This window comes from Suncus etruscus, chromosome 1, assembly GCF_024139225.1.
Source record: "Suncus etruscus isolate mSunEtr1 chromosome 1, mSunEtr1.pri.cur, whole genome shotgun sequence".
In the NCBI taxonomy this organism is placed as follows: Eukaryota; Metazoa; Chordata; class Mammalia; order Eulipotyphla; family Soricidae; genus Suncus; species Suncus etruscus.
Window position 1 is genome coordinate 101,520,999 of NC_064848.1, and position 17,686 is coordinate 101,538,684.

Genomic DNA, 17,686 nt, shown 5'->3' on the forward strand with positions numbered 1-17,686 from the left:
GAAGAACGAGTGTGTCAATATGAAGTTCACAGGATATATATGCACATCTGTGTATATACATATATATCACATATATAGGATATTACTTAGAAAAAAGTTAAAGTTGTCTTTAACCCTATCTTTGGTTCTCAAAACTGACGACACATCAGAAACTCTTTGAAAGGATCTTTAAACATAAACTTGCCTAAAGGCCACACCTCTAACCAATTAAATAAAGCAGCATTTTTCATTAACAAATTCAATCAGGCACCTGTAATTTTCAGAAAATCGTTTTTAAAACATTCCAGATGAAGTTTGTAGTAATGAAAGGATATGACAGTCTCCAAAACCATTCAGCAAATAAATAAATAAATAAATAAAATGAGAAGGCATGTTATCTCAGCTATTATTTCTTTCAATATGTTCTTGGTTCTTTGGTACAATTTTAGAACACCACTGTTGTTCAAAATTTATTATTCTAAAACCATGATTTACCAAGTCATACATAATACAGTTGTTATTCTTACAGTGTTTTTCATAATAAAGTCAAATAACCTCTGGCATGTTTCTTACTTTCTTCTTTTAATCTTATTTTCTCTCCCCAGTAACTGATCTAGGTAATGTGTAATCAGTTTTTTTTTTCAAACAAAACCAATTTTTATTAAAGTAATATTAGCATATAACATTATATAAGTTTAAAGTGCACATCACTGTAATTCCGCAGCTGTATCTACTGCATTACAATCACATCACAAAAATCTAGTTTCTATTTTTCATCATGTATTAATCACTACATGTTTCTCTTTTGTGCATTCTTTAAAAATTCTGCTAAAAAAAAAACAAAATATAGGGGGCCTGAGAAATAGTAGACGCATTCATGCACTTGCTTGACTATAACTCCTTGGCTAACCTTGGGTACTGCATTATAGTCCCCCGAATAGTCCCAGAGGTCACTCTTAAGCACAGAGCCAGGAATATTCCCTGAGCTGTAAAGGCCAAAATATTTTTAAAAACTGAAATAACTTCAGAATGATCTTTTATAAAGATCGGCTACATGATAAAATATGAAAGTAATTTCATATATCAATAACTCATGCATTACTTATTTATTTTTAGTTTTGGGGTCACTCCTGCAATGCTCAGGAGTCATTCCTAGTTCTGCACTCAGGAATTACTCCTGGCAGTACTCAGGGGACAATATGGGATGCAGGAGATTGAACTAAATTGGGTGTGTGGAAGGAAAGTGCTCTATTTATTGTACTGTCTGTCTGGCCCAATTTGTGCATTACTTGTAAGTTGTAACTTGGGGAAGACATTTCCCCCAAGTACAGAATGTAAAACACTTAATAAGAATGCTAAAAGTGATATTTTTAATCTACTCTAATAGTATATCTTTATGAAATGTTGCATTGCAAACCCAGCTTTGCCAAAAATGTTGTGTAAATATAAGAATACCTGCATAGTAGGAGAATTTGGCAATAGTTTTTATGAAGCATCATAAATAAAGACAATAAAAACAGGAGCCCAAGGATAATAGTGAATGGGTGCTTGACTTACATGCAGCCCATTTAGTTCAATCTCCAGCATCCCTAGGAGTGATATAGCTGAATCATCTGGGAGCTCAATATCCAGTTTTTAGAGGAATCTCCATATTGTTTTCCATAAAGGCTGGACTATAAGACATTTCCAACAGCAGTAATTGAGAGTTCCTTTCTCCCCATATCTTGGCCAGCAATGAATGTTCTTGTTCTTTGTGATGTGTGCCAGTCTCTGTTGTTTTGATTTGCATCTCCATGATGATTAGTGATATAAAGCATTTTTTTTTCATGTGTCTTTTGGCCATTTGTATTTATTCAAGGAAGTGTCTGTTCATTTCTTCTCCCCATTTTTTGATGGGGTTAGATTTTTTTCTTGTTAAGTTTAATCAGTACCTTGTATATCTTTAGCCTTTTGTCTGATGGGTATTGGCTGAATAGTTTCTCCTATTCTGTACGTGGCCTTTGTATCCTAGTCACTATTTCCTTTGAGGTGCAGAAGCTTCTCAGTTCAATATAGTACCATTTGTTTATCTCTGCTTCCACTTGTTTGGAAAATGATGTTTCCTCCTTGAAGATGCCTTTAGTCTCAGTGTCATGGAGTATTTTGCCTACATGTTCTTCTATATACTATGGTTTTGGGTCTGATAGAAAGGTCTTTAATCCATTTGGATTTGACCTTTGTGCATGGTCTTAGACTGAAGTCCAAGTTCACTTTTTTTGAATGTAGCTGACCAGCTGTCCCAAAACTACTTGTTGAAAAGGCTTTACTTGCTCCATCTTTCACTTTGTATTTCTTGCCCCTTTGTTTCTTTTTTTTTTTTTTTGATTTTTCGGCCACACCCATTTGATGCTCAGGGGTTATTCCTGGCTAAGTGCTCAGAAATTGCCCCTGGCTTGGAGGGACCATTTGGGACGCCGGGGGATCGAACCGCGGTCCTTCCTTGGCTAGAGCTTGCAAGGCAGACACCTTACCTCTAGCACCACCTTGCCAGTCCCTATCTCTTGCCTCTTTATCAAAGATTAATTGATCTTATACTTAGAAGTCCATATCAGAATATTCAAGTATATTCCATTGATCTGGGGATCTGTCTTTATTTTAATGCCATACTATTTTAATGACTACTTCTTTATAGTACAGTTTCAAGTTGGGGAAAGTGATCCCTCCATGGATTGCTTTAGCTTTTTGTGGAGGTTTAATTTTTTTTTTGGTTTAATATTTTATATGAATTTAAGGAGTGTTTGATCCACTTCTTTGAAAAATTTCATAGGTATTTATAGAGGGATTGCATTGACTCTGTACAGTATTTTGGAAAGTACCAGTCCATGAGCAGGGTATGTTTCCATTTCCTGTGTCCTTAATTTCTTTTTTTTGGGGGGGCCACACCCATTTGATGCTAGGTGTTACTCCTGGCTAAGTGCTCAGAAATTGCCCCTGGCTTGGAGGGACCATATGGGATGCCGGGGGATCGAACCAAGGTCCTTCCTTGGCTAGCGCTTAATTTAGTATGATTAGCATAAATTGTTTTAGAATGATAAGGAACTTTTATTGGAATTTTCATTAATACATAGTTTTCTTCACTTAAAATGTATTATTAAAAAAGGCCACCTATTCTAATGTAAAAATCTAATACCAAAACACAATGTGTGTTATTTTTTATGTTTGCATACTACCAAAAATTTCCAAAAGGATCTCACTTACAGCTGATCTTGAAGTTCCACAATTATGTACTCTAATTGTTCTTTTTCCAATTTATGGGCCAAATCAGAATCTTCAATCCTTTGAAGCAATATTTTGTTCTGGGAGACAGATTCAGACAACTGATTCTCTCGAAGTCGTAGAAGTTCTTCCAGATAACCCTGAAAATACATTATCATCATGATAAAGCAACTGCAAATTTTTAATTTACATCTTGAAAATAAATACCTATTAGCTTAAAACCATTCTTGTTTGTATTTTAATGGAAAATTTCAAACTATGGCTGATAAAATAGTGAAAAACTTACTTCAACTGAGACAAAAATTAAATATATGTATTTATCATATGTATTTAAATATTATTATTTGAAGTTTCTCTTTAATGTTCAATAAAATGAGCTGGGGAGACAGTTCAAAGGGCTAAACTGTCACATGGAGGCAGCAGGTTCCATCCTTGGTGTTACACAGTCCCCAGAGCACAATCAAGGTCCAACCTTCAAGTATAGAGCCAAGAGCAGGCCTTAAGCAACAATAAGTATGACTCCAAAATAAAAAGAAAAGTTAATAAAATATTTAAATTAAAGCATTATAAAGTTGGAGCAATAGCACAGTGGTAGGGCATTTGCCATGCATGTTGTGAACCCAGGATAGACCTGGGTTCAATCCCCAGCATCCATATGATCCCCTGAGCCTGCCAAGAATGATATCTGAGCTCAGAGCCAGGAATAAATCCTGAGTTCCTCCAGGTGTGACCCAAAAACCAAAAAATAAAAGTACAGTTTCTAGTGCCATACACAGCATGGTAAGTAAGACTTGCTTGCAGTCGGTTTCATCCATGTTCAATCCCTGACACCCCATATGACTCCCTAGCCCCCACAAGGAGTGGTGAGTGCAGCTGTACAAGCCCAAGCCCTGCATGCCCCAACCAAAAAATAAATAAACACGATGCTTTCTAATTCCCATAACAATAATAAATACATGTTTCCTAGCTCCATGATATGAACCTAACATGAGAAATAAACAATTTAAAAACTATATGTGATTACTTTTCAAAACAGATAAACACAATATTAATCAATTAGTGTGGCATTATAAAGCTGGTTATAAGTGCCGTTATAGGGACTATGAAATAACACATCAATTTTACTATTTATGTAACCTATGGCAAGTTAATTTCTCTGTGACATAGTTTAGTCATAAAAAAAAAAAAAGGATAGTGCGCCTAAGCAAAGTATAAAATGAATACATAAACTATTTGGATGTTTATCTATTACTAGCAAACACATAATATCTGACACTTCACTTATCCTCATTTTTACCCCCCCCCCTTTTTTTGGTTTTTGGGTCACACCCAGTTAGCGCTCAGGGGTCACTCCTGGCTCTATGCTCAGAAATCGCTCCCGGCAGGCTCGGGGTACCATATGGGATGCTGGGTTTCAAACCATAGTCTGTTCTGCATCAGCGGCATTACCGCTCTGCTATCTCTCTGGCCCCATTTTTAACTCATTCTTATATGCTTTCTTAGAATATATTAGTTTGTGGCCAGAGAGATAGCATGGAGGTTAAGGCGTTTGCCTTGCATACAGAAGGTCAGTGGTTCGGATCCTGGCATCCCATATGGTCCCCTGAGCTTCCCAGGAGCGATTTCTGAGCATAGAGCCAGGAGTAACCCCTGAGTGCTGCCCGGTGTGACCCAAAAACCAAAAAAAAAAAAAAAAAAATATATATATATATATATTATTCCAAAATTTTATCATATTCATGTGTCACTGGCAAATTTTAGTTATTTTGGTTTTATGATGTATTAAGAATAGCTAATATTTCTCTCTGTATCTGAACTTTTTTCAGCTTTTTTTTTCAAATATTTGTGTTCTAAAATGTCAAAATTTTAATTTTTAAAATAAAGTATTCCTGTATCTATATAGCTTAATATAAACTATAAATTAAAAATATTTAGTTACCCACATAAAGATTAATCATTAATATTTATTGAGCCCTATAATGCCTTTTCATTATCACATACCTTTTTTTTTTTTTTTTTGCTTTTTGGGCCACACCCTGTGACACTCTGGGGTTATTTCCAACTATGTGCTCAGAAATCACTCCTGGGACACTGGGGATTGAACCAAGGTTCATCCTGGATCAGCCACATGCAAGGCAAAGGCCTACTGCTGTGCTATCGCTCCAGCCCCATGTAAAGATAACTATTTCATCATATTTATGTTCATGTCTTTTACTTCTTTTTTGACAATGGACTTTCAATGTGATGTATTTCTTATATGTTAGTTTGATTTTGCAGAATAATGTCAACAGTGATTCATAATTACATAATCATGCACATGAGCTCATCAATGTTCTTTAATATATCCTTTATTTCTTTCTAGCTTTACCACAAATATATGTTGACTTAAACAGTATATCAAGTTTTGTTGAAATTTGTAAATATTGTTTTGAAAACTGATTATTACATTTTTGTGGATGGTTCAGGATGTTCAGAAACTCCACCAATGACTATAAACCAACCAGATGAGCATTTGTGTGCAAGCCCTTAGGATGTGATATTGCTTGGGCCCTGCACTGCCAGGGATATCTGGGCTATTCTGGTGGTACTCAGGGGCCTCTAGAGTCATATCAGAGAACTATATGGTGCCGAGAAGCAAACTTGGTTCTGCTGCTCTATCTCCCAGCCCACTTTATAATCGGTATGATACAGTTTTTCATTGTCTAATTCTGCAGCTTATTTCATCCTCTTATAAATGGCCACTTGAATTATTACATTTTTCTTAATATGTATACGGTATTACTATGAACACTCATATATCGCTCAATATGATAGGCTAGATTCCTGGGACATATGACTAGAAATATAAAATGGTCTGTATAAAGCTTTGAAAATCATGTTTTAGTAATATATTTTAAGTCATTTTAATCCAAAATAAAGGCTTTCAGTATATATATATATATGTATATATATATGTGTACACATATATATATTTTTTGGTTTTGGGGCCACACCTGACAATGCTCAAGGGTACCTCCTGACTCTGCACTCAGAACTCAATCCTGGAAGGCTGGAGAATATTGACAAATTTCAACAAAACTTAATATATTGTTTAAGTCAATATATATTTGTGGTAAAGCTAGAAAGAAATAAAGGATATGGGATGCCAGGGATTGAACCTGGGCCCATCACAGGTTGACTGTGTGCAAGGCAAATGCCCTACTGCTGTGCTATCACTCCAGTCAAAAATATTTGTGTTTTTGTGTTCGTATGTGTGTGTGTGTGTGTGTGTGTGTGTATTTTGACAGTGACACCTACAAGGCAGTAACTAGAATAAAATTAAGTGATTTTGACAACTAATAAATACCTTTTGTTCTAGGGTTAGTTGATACTTTTGTTTAACTCTCTTACACTTGTTGAACCAACTGTTCTCATCCATGAGGAGAGGAGGTCCGATATTCTCTGGAGTGCTGCTTTCACTGCCACTGCTTCCCAGAGTCCTTAGCTCCTCCTCATCACTGCTGATACTATCAGAACTAGAAAGATTAACATTTTAAAAAAAATAAAGTTAATAATATGTTACACTCTGATTTTGAAGAAATACTTCATTTGTAATGTACTGGTAAACAAACTTCAAAATATTCAGTGCTAATCAATGACATAAAATTTTAATTTTCGGGAGGGGTTACTTAGCATGGGCTGCTGACTGCCTCTTACAAAGTATAGAAATGCTATAGAATTTCAAGTGAGGTTTACTGAACAATAGAATTAACATAAAGAACTGTATAAACACTAATAGTGTCCTGAGAAGAGTAAAAGAATTTCTAAAATGGAGTCTCAAGATGTGGAAAGATAGTACAGTGAGTAGGGGCTTTGCATATGGCAGATCTTGGTTCAATCACTGACACCAAATTCTATGCCTTAGTAACACTAGGAGTGATCCCTGAGCACAGAGCCAGAAGTAGGCTCTGAGCACTGTAAGTGAGGCCCCAAAAAGTAGGGAGAGAGAAGAGAAGAGGGAAGATATGTATAAGGTAATGGATATGACAGTCACAACTAACATTATATTTAACAGTAAGAAGCTAAAAGTTAACTTCGGATTAGAAATAAGACTAGGATACCCAATGTCAATACTTTTATTCAATTTTGTCTCTTATGACCAAGTCACAATAAGATAAAAAACATCTAAATAAGAGAGGAGGAACTAACCAAAATCCATCCCCTGCAGAGTAATGAGAAAAACACTTATTATCTTAGTTTTTTCTTCCAGAAAAAGGCAAATAAAAACGAGATATCTCACCCTAGTCAGAATTGCCTGTCGCCAAAAAACCAGGAGCAGTGCTGATGCAGATATATAGTAAAAGGAATCCTCATTCATTGTTAGCAGAATACTCACTGTCTCTGCTTTTACAGAGATCCTTCACCCATCCAAAAACAGAACTACTATAAAACCTAGCTATTCCATCCTTTGATATTTATCCCAAGAACACCAATTCAGAAAATATATACAAAAATATATAGGCATATCTCAGTTTACTTCAGTGTTATTTACAATGTCCAGGATCTGGAAACACCTGAGCAGCCAAAAGACAGATGAGTGGATATTGAGATAGTGGTACATATACACAACGAAACATGAAACTATAAGAAAAGATTCGGTCTTGCTTTCGCTACAACAGGAAAATTTTGGAAAGTGTTATGTTAAAAAAATCAGAAGATGGAAATCTAAAATTTTTTTCAATTTTCTTTTCTTTTAAAATATATTTTATTTTATTTAAACACCTTGATTACATACATGATTGTGTTTGGGTTTCAGTCATGTAAAGAACACCACCCATCACCAGTGCAACATTCCCATCACCAATGTCCTAAATCTCCCTCCTCCCCACCCAATCTCTGCCTGTACTCTAGACAGGCTTTCTATTTCCCTCGTACATTCTCATTATCAGGATAGTTCAAAACGGAGTTATTTCTCTAACTAAACTCATCATTCTTTGTGGTGAGCTTCATGAGATGAGCTGTTACTTCCAGCTCTTTTCCTTTCGTGTTTGAAAGTTGTTATTGCAAGAATGTCTTTCATTTTTCTCAAAACCCATAGATGAGTGAGACCATTCTGCGTCTTTCTCTCCCTCTCTCTCTGACTTATTTCACTCAGCATAATAGATTCCATGTACACCCATGTATAGGAAAATTTCATAACTTCATCTCTCCTGACAACTGCATAATATTCCATTGTGTATATGTACCACAGTTTCTTTAGCCATTCGTCTGTTGAAGGGCATCTTGGATGGGTGGCTCTTGTATCCTGGGCACTATTTCCTTTGAGGTGCAAAAGCTTCTCAGCTTAATATATTCCCATCTGTTAATCTCTGCTTTCACTTGCTTGGAGACTGCAGTTTCCTCCTTGAATATGCCTGTAGTCTCAATGTCCTGGAGTATTTTGCCTACGTGTTGTTCTATATATCTTATGGTTTTGGGTCTGATATTGAGGTCTTTCATCCATTTAGATTTTACCTTCATACATGATGTTAGCTGGGGTCTAAGTTCAATTTTTTGCAAGAGGGTAGCCAGTTGTGCCAACACCACTTGTTGAAGAGGCTTTCTTTGCTTCATTTCGGATTTCTTGCTCCTTTATCAAAAATTAGGTGATTATATGTCTGGGGAACATTCTCTGAGTATTCAAGCCTATTCCACTGATCTGAAGGCCTGTCTTTATTCCAATACCACGCTATTTTGATAACTGTTGCTTTCTAGTACAGTTTAAAGTTGGGGAAAGTAATTCCTCCCATATTCTTTTTACAATGATTGCTTTAGCTATTCTAGGGTGTTTATTGTTCCAAATGAATTTCAAAAGTGCCTGACCCACTTCTTTAAAGAATGTCACGGGTATCTTTAGGGGGATCGCATTAAATCTGTACAATGCCTTGGGGAGTATTGCTATTTTGATGATGTTAATCCTGCCAATCCATGAGCAGGGTATGTGTTTCTATTTCCACGTATCTTCTCTTATTTCTTGGAGCAGAGTTTTATAGTTTTCTTTGTATAGGTCCTTCACATTTTTAGTCAAGTTGATTCCAAGATATTTGAGTTTGTGTGGCACGATTGTGAATGGGGTTGTTTTCTTAATGTCCATTTCTTCTTAGTACTATTGGTGTATAGAAAGGCCATTAATTTTTGTGTGTTAATTTTGTAGTCTGCCACCTTGCTATATGAGTCTTTTTTTCTAGAAGCTTTTTGGTAGTCTTTAGGGTTTTCTAAGTAGAGTATCATGTCATCTGCAAACAGCGAGAGCTTGACTTCTTCCTTTCCTATCTGGAATTCCTTGATATCTTTTTCTTGTCTAATTGCTATGGCGAGTACTTCCAGTGCTATGTTGAATAGGAATGGTGAGAGAGGACAGCCTTGTCTTGTGCCAGAATATAAAGGGAAGGCTTTTAGTTTTTCTCCACTGAGGATAAATTTGCCACTGGCTTGTGGTAAATGGCCTTAACTATATTGAGAAAGGTTCCTTTCATTCCCATCTTGCTGAGTTTTGATCAAGAATGGGTGTTGGACCTTATCAAATGCTTTCTCTGCATTACTGATAAGATCATGTGATTTTTATTTTTCTTGTTGTTGATGTTGTGTATGATGTTGATAGATTTACGGATGTTAAACCATTCTTGCATTCCTGGGATGAAACCTACTTGATCGTAGTGGATGATCTTCTTAATGAGGCATTGAATCCTATTTGCCAGGATTTTGTTGAGGATCTTTGCATCTGTATTCATCAGCGATATTGGTCTATAATTTTCTTTTTTCGTAGCATCTCTGTCTGGTTTAGGTATCAAGGTGATGTTGACTTCATAAAAGCTATTTGGAAGTGTTTCAGTTTTTCGATTTCATAAAAGAGTCTTGCCAGGATTGGCAGTAGTTACTCTTGGAAAGTTTGAAAGAATTCACTAGTGAATCCATCTGGGTCTGGGCTTTTGTTTTGGGGCAGACTTTTGATTACCATTTTAATTTCATCAACAGTGCTGGGGGTGTTTAGATATGCTATATCCTCTTCATTCAACTGTGGACGATTATAAGAGTCGAAGAATTTATCCATTTCTTCCAGGTTCTCATTGTTAGTGGCATAGAGTTTCTCAAAGTAGTTTCTGATTACCCTTTGAATCTCTGCCATATCAGTAGTGATCTCTCCTTTTTCATTCCTAATATGAGTTATCAAGTTTCTCTCTCTCTCTCTTTCTGTTAGTTTTGCCCGTGCTCTATCAATCTTGTTTATCTTTTCAAAGAACCAACTTCTGCTTTTGTTGATCTTTCGGATTGTTTTTTGGGTTTCCACTTCATTGATTTCTGCTCTCAGCTTTGTTATTTCCTTCTGTCTCCCTATTTTTGGATCCTTTTGTTGAGCACTTTCTAGTTCTATGAGCTGTGTCATTAAGCAACTCAGGTAAGCCCCTTCTTCCTTCCTGATGTGTGCTTGCAAAGCTATAAATTTTCCTCTCAGTATGGCTTTTGCTGTGTCCCATAAGTTCTGATAGTTTGTGTCTTTATTATCATTTGTTCCAAGAAAGTTTTGATTTCCTTTTTGATTTCATCTCGGACCCACTGGTTATTCAGTATGAGGCTGTTTAACTTCCAGGTGTTAAAGTTTTTCTTCTGTGTCCCTTTAAAATTCACATATAATTTCAGAGCCTTGTGGTCAGCAAAGGTAGCCTGCAAGATTTCTATCCTCTTGATATTATGGAGGTATGTTTTATGTGCCAGCATATAGTCTATTCTGGAGTATGTCCCATGTACATTGGAGAAGAATGTGTATCCAGGTTTCTGGGGATGGAGTGTCCTATATATATCCACTTCGCCTCTTTCTTCCATTTCTCTTCTCAGGTCTAGTATATTCTTGTTGGGTTTCAGTCTGGTTGATCTATCCAGTGTTGACAAATCCATGTTGAGGTCCCCCACAATTATTGTGTTGTTATTGATATTGTTTTTCAGATTTGTCAACAGTTGTATTAAATATTTTGCTGGCCCCTCATTCGGTGCATATATGTTTAGGAGAGTGATTTCTTCCTGCTCTACATACCCCTTGATTAATATAAAATGATCATCTTTGTCCCTTACAACCTTCCTGCGTATAAAGTTTGCATTATCTGATATTAGTATGGCCACTCCAGCTTTTTTATGGGTGTTGTTTGCTTGGATAATTTTCCTCCAGCCTTTTATATTGAGTCTACGTTTGTTCTGACTATTCAGGTGTGTTTCTTGTAGGCAGCAGAAGGTTGAATTGAGTTTTTTTTTTTTTTTTTTTTTGGTTTTTGGGCCACACCCGTTTGACGCTCAGGGGTTACTCCTGGCTATGTGCTCAGAAATCGCCCCTGGCTTGGGGGGGAGCATATGGGACGCCGGGGGATCGAACCGCGGTCCTTCCTTGGCTAGCGCTTGCAAGGCAGACACCTTACCTCCAGCGCCACCTACCCGGCCCCGAATTGAGTTTTTTAATCCATTTAGCCACTCTGTGTCTCTTACCTGGTGCATTTAGTCCACTGACATTGAGAGAAAGAATTGTCCTGGGATTTAATGCCATCTTTATATGGAAATTTGGTGTGTCTTTTGGTTAGTCTTGTCTTAAATTAGGTCTTTCAGTTTTTCTCTTAAGACTGGTTTTGTGCTCCTTTGACTCTAATCTTGGCCGGGAAGGTGACGCTAGAGGTAAGGTGTCTGCCTTGCAAGCGCTAGCCAAGGAACGGACCACGGTTCGATCCCCCGGTGTCCCATATGGCCCCCCCAAGCCAGGGGCGATTTCTGAGCACATAGCCAGGAGTAACCCCTGAGCATCTAACGGGTGTGGCCCAAAAACCAAAAAAAAAAAAAAAAGACTGGTTTTGAGACTTAAAGTTTCTGAGCTGTTTTTTGTCTGTAAAACCATGTATTCTTCTGTCAAACCGGAAAGTGAGTTTTGCTGGGTACAGTATTCTAGGTGAAGCATTCATTTCATTGAGTTTTGTCACTATGTCCCACCACTGTTTCTGGTGACAGGTCTGCTGTAAATCTCAAGGATGTTCCCTTGAAGTAATTTCCCTTTTTGATCTTGCTGTTTTCAGAATTCTGTCTCTATCTGTGGGATTCGTCATTGTGACTAGGTTGTTTTGGGGTATTTTTTCTGGGGTCTCTTTTGGTTGGTACTCTTCGGGCATGCAGGATTTGATCGCATATATTCTTTAGCTCTGGAAGTTTCTCTTTAATAATGTTCTTGACCATTGATTCTTCCTGGAAATTTTCTTCCTGGGTTTCTGGAACTCCAATGATTCTTAAGTTGTTTCTGTTGAGCTTATCATAAACTTCTATTTTCATCTGTTCCCATTCTTTGACTAATTTTTCCATTGTCTGTTCATTTGCTTTAAGTTTTTTTTTTCCAATCTCTCCCACTGTATGGAGTTGTTATTTATCTCATCTTCCACAGCACCATTTCTATTCTCAGCTTGTTACCCTGGTATAGAGCTTATCCATTTTGTCATTCAATTCGTTTACTGAATTTTTCAGGCCTGTTATTTGACCTGTTATTTCAGTTTGGAGTTTTGTGATATCTGTCTTCATATTTTCTTGGTTCTTATTAGTGTTCTGTTCAACTCGATCCATGCTTTCTTTGAGTTCTTTGAGCATCTTTCATATTGCTTGTCTAAACTCCTTATCTGAGAGACTGATTAGTTGGTTGGTCGTTTTCTGGTCATCATCATTGTCATCTTCATTTTCTATGTCTGATGCTGGCCTACGTTGTTTCCCCATTGTCACACTTGTATTGTGGGTTTTTCTACGTGTTGTGGTGGTATTCATTGGCTAAATGATGTACGTGGACACGCTCCTCTGGCTCAGCTCTTTATGGATGGGTTGACTTACCTCCAAGGAAGGGGTGTCCTCCGTGGATGTAGCCTCACACAGGATCAAATCTTAGGCCAAGGCATGCAGTAGAGAAGACAGTCTGGGGAGAAATGCTGGGCTTCAGTAATCCAGCACAGTTTTTAGTGTGATTTTTTCTTCTTCTTGCAATGCAACAGTGTTCTCCCAAGAGGTTCAGGCGACAGGACAGGAGACAGACACACACAGGCAGCACTCACAATATTTTCCCAGCCTGACGTCACAAACAGGGGACATGACTTCCAAAATCTACCTTTTTTAACTGAACAAATGAAAGTGTCTCCCAATCACACCAGAAGTTATAACTGAAAACTTTAACCCCCAAGGAGCACTGGAAAATGAATGAGATTTAGAGACTTGAGTACAGCTAGAGATAATTTTTAGGGCTTACTTCTGAAACAATTCAACATTTATAGGTTGGGGAAGTAAAAAGGCAATTTGCAAAGGAAAGAAAGAAAGAAAGAAAGAAAGAAAGAAAGAAAGAAAGAAAGAAAGAAAGAAAGAAAGAAAGAAAGAAAGAAAGAAAGAAAGAAGAAAGAAAAAGAAGAGAGAAGAGAGAGAGAGAGAGAGAGAGAGAGAGAGAGAGAAAGAAAGAAAGAAAGAAAGAAAGAAAGAAAGAAAGAAAGAAAGAAAGAAAGAAAGAAAGAAAGAAAGAAAGAAAGAAAGAAAGAAAGAGAAAATAGAAGGAAAGCCTGAGTATGATAAAAAAAAAAAAGAACAATCTATCAAACATAGCTAAAAGCTCAGCTAGTTAAAATGAGTAATCAGATTTGGCAATGAGATGTCACTACTGACAGACAAGGACAGTTTAAAGAGCAGGTGGGGGTGGTGGTCTATTTATGACTGAAACCCAACTACAATCATGCTTGTAATCATGGTGCTTAAATAAAGATTTTAAAAAAAGAGCAGGTATTAGGGTTAATTTACAGTTTAATCAAGAATTTCCATCATCGAAAAACACTGAAATAAAGGATAGCAGAATGAGAAATTGCTAGAAGTAAATTAGACATTAATACAATTTTTATCTTTTATCTTTTTAATTGTTTAATCCGGGACATCCCAGTGACACCAGGCCATTTTATGCTGGGGATTAAACCCAAGTCCTTGCACTTGAGTTAGATTCCTGGTCCTTATTTCACTTTAAAAAATGAGATAATGTAAGTTAATATACTGTTATATGTGGGAAGATTTACAAAAAATGGAATTTAATGTAAATGGGTAATTACTGGTATATAGGCTACTTAATAGATGGAAAAAGATAATATTTAGTAATAGCTAAAGAGGATAATAATATAGGATAATATTACACATAGTAAAAAGCCATCAATTTATGATGTATAAATTGAGCATGGAATACTATGACTAGGGAGGGCAACTTAAGAGCATACTTAATTGAATAGTATAATCAACAACTTTGTACAAATTTGCCTCTCAAGGAAAGAATCATGTTTATGTATATAAAGGCTCATAGTACCTAATTTAAAACTACAAAATGGGGATGGTAATAGGGGATAATAACTCCAAAGTTTTGTGTGCATTCCTTAGGTTTCTTAGCACTGTTAGGGAGCCACTCCAAAGCACTAAAAATTTAGGTTTGGAGAAATGAATTAAGGGTTGGGCACATGCCTTGCATGTTTGATGATGCTCTGGGTTAAATGATCACCACTTTTGAACTATTTTTTTTAGAAAATATCATGAAATTCCCATACTCTTGACATCTATGAAAAATTCATTTCCTCTGTGAGACACTCAAAAGTTGTATCTAAATGTATCTGTGATTTTACATAAACATTTTATATTTATATATACACATACATAAATAGATTATTCACTCTTTTACTTAAATTGTTGCCTGATTCTGCTATTTTGCTTTATTTTTTTATACTTTATTTACTGATTGATTAATTGATTGGTTGTTGGATCACATCCAATGGTGCTCAGGGAATATTCCTGGCTTGGCACTCAGAAGTTGCCCCTGGCAGAGCCGGAGAGATAGTACAGCAGTAGGGCGTTTGCCTTGGACACAGAAGGACAGTGGTTTGAATCCTGGCATCCCATATGGTCCTCCAAGCATTTCTGAGTGTAGAGCCATGAGTGAGACCCCTGAGCGCTGCTGGGTGTGAACCCCCCCCAAAAAATTAGAAATCGCCCCTGGCAGGCTGGGGGACCATATGTGTGCTGGGAAGCGAACAGGATCCCTCCCTGGTTGGCCGCATGCCAGGCAAACTCCCTATTGCTGTTCTCTCTCTCCATCCCTGATCCTGCTAATTTAAATGTAAAGAAAGTCATTCTATTTAGGCAATTATTCAAACAGATAATCTAAAAAAATAAATTTAATCTGTTTAATTTAAATGGTTGATGAGACTGTGGGAAAATGATAACTCATAAAATAAGATAAATTGGTTCGACTTTTTTGTTTGTTTTTTGGGTCATACCTGGCAGCGCTCAGGGGTTACCCCTGGCTCTATGCTCAAAAATTTCTCCTGGCAGTCTCAGGGGACCATATGGGATGCCAGGAATCGAAGCACCGTCCTTCTGCATGCAAGGCAAAGTCCCTACCTCCATGCTATCACTTCGTCCCCTGGTGCGACTTTTTTTTTATAACCTTAATGGTTATAAAAATTTACGTAAACTCTACACTCACAACAGAAATACCAAAATACTGATTTACACAAATATATTATTCTCCTCTTTATAATGGAGATTAAAAAAAAAAGGCGGGCCCGGAGAGATAGCACAGCGGTGTTTGCCTTGTAATCAGCCGATCCAGGACCAAAGGTGGTTGGTTCAAATCCCGGTGTCCCATATGGTCCCCCATGCCTGCCAGGAGCTATTTCTGAGCAGACAGCCAGGAGTAACCCCTGAGCACCAATGGGTGTGGCCCCAAAACAAAACAAAACAAAACAAAACAAAAAAAAAAGAGGCTATGGGCTGGAGCAACAGCACAGGGGGTAGGGCATTTGCCTTGCATGCTGCTGACCCAGGTTTGATCCCTGGCATCTCATATGATCCCCCAAGCCTACCAGGAGTGATTCCTGAGCATAGTCAGGAATAAACCCTAAGTGCCTCTGGGTGTGGTCCCAAAAAAAAAAAATAAAGCAAACAAACAAACAAAAAAGATTAATAAGTTTTTTAAAACCCAATTATTTAGTATACTACATAAATATATGTATATGTAAATATGCATATATATTTATATATGTATATTATATATAAAATATTAAAATATGTATACATATTTAGTGTATATGCATACTATTCGTATAGAAATACATGTTTTAAAGAAATCATATTTATTATTTATAGTTATGCAAATAGTATTACAATTATATAAAAAACTAATTATTTTTTCTAAGTGCTACAATTGGAGTTTATATTATTACTGATTCCTGATACTGAAATAAATGTTTTATAAAAATAAAATATAATAAAATAAATGCACCATAATAAGTCATCCAACAACTGTAATTAAGGTTTTAATAATATATTCTAAATTGTTAGATACCTTTCGATAAACTTCAGATATGGAGTGTAGTCTATTACAGCAGGAAAGCTGCCATCCAATCCCTTACCCTTTAGGCAGAAGCTAAGATAACAGACAATAAACATTATAATTAGCACACATATTTTAAATCAAAGTTGTTCTATAAAAGTTTCTTGTTAGAGAAATTTGAAGTAATGTCAGTGAAAATAAACATTGATGATTTTATATTCAAGACAGAGTATTTTTTACTTAAGTTTTATACTAATTTTGTTAATATACTTAGATTTTTATAATACATTTAATAGAAATAGAGTAATTTCTTAGTTTTTGTTTGAACTTACATTAAATCTAACTATTTTAGTATCATGTAAAAGTCTTAGATTAATAAAGTAAACACAAAACTTCCATTTAAAAAGAGCTTATAAAGGGCCGCAGAGATAGCCTGGAGGTAGTGCATTTGCCTTGCATGCAGAAGGATGGTGGTTCAAATCCTGGCATCCCATATGGTCCCCGGAGCCTGCCAGGAGCGATTTCTGAGTATAGAGCCAGGAGTAACCCCTGAGCAATACTGGGTGTAACCCAAAAACCAAAAAAAAAAAAAAAAAAAGAGCTTGTACTTGGGGCCAGAGAGAAAGCATGGAGGTAAGGCGTTTGCCTTTCATGCAGAAGGTCATTGGTTCAAATCCCGGCATCCTGGCATCCTATATGGTCCCCCCAAAGCCAGGGGCAATTTCTGAGCGCTTAGCCAGGAGTAACACCTGAGCATCAAACAGGTGTGGCCCAAAAACCAAAACAAACAAACAAACAAGAAGATCCAAAACTTTCCTTCAATGCTATAAAATTTTTCTGTTTGGGAAATACAATTTAAGCTTTTAACATACCCAAGAGTATGATTGTTGGTTGATAATGTCTGAGAGCAAGTGCTTTTAGAAAATTAAGTCGTTGGAAAGGGAACAACACAAATCAAATACCAGTCTAATTATGTGTTTTACTTAGAAAACCTGAAAGTCACTAGTAGAAACTATTATTGTGGTAGAATTATTTATTTTATTTATTTACCTGGTCATTTACTGGCAGTTCCAAAAACTGAAC

General features: G+C 36.6%; 1 protein-coding gene across 2 annotated transcripts in view; it reads right to left on the reverse strand.

Moving 5' to 3' along the window:
* RUNDC3B (RUN domain containing 3B) overlaps positions 1-17,686 on the reverse strand; it is a 152,652-nt gene that overhangs the window by 35,535 nt on the left and 99,431 nt on the right. For both annotated transcript variants that reach the window (XM_049769034.1, XM_049769028.1), the window contains exons 6-8: positions 16,616-16,696; positions 6,581-6,749; positions 3,217-3,374 (exon numbers count right to left, since the gene is read on the reverse strand). In XM_049769034.1, coding sequence (XP_049624991.1) covers positions 3,217-3,374; positions 6,581-6,749; positions 16,616-16,696 — 408 coding nt within the window. The remainder of the gene's footprint in view (positions 1-3,216; positions 3,375-6,580; positions 6,750-16,615; positions 16,697-17,686) is intronic.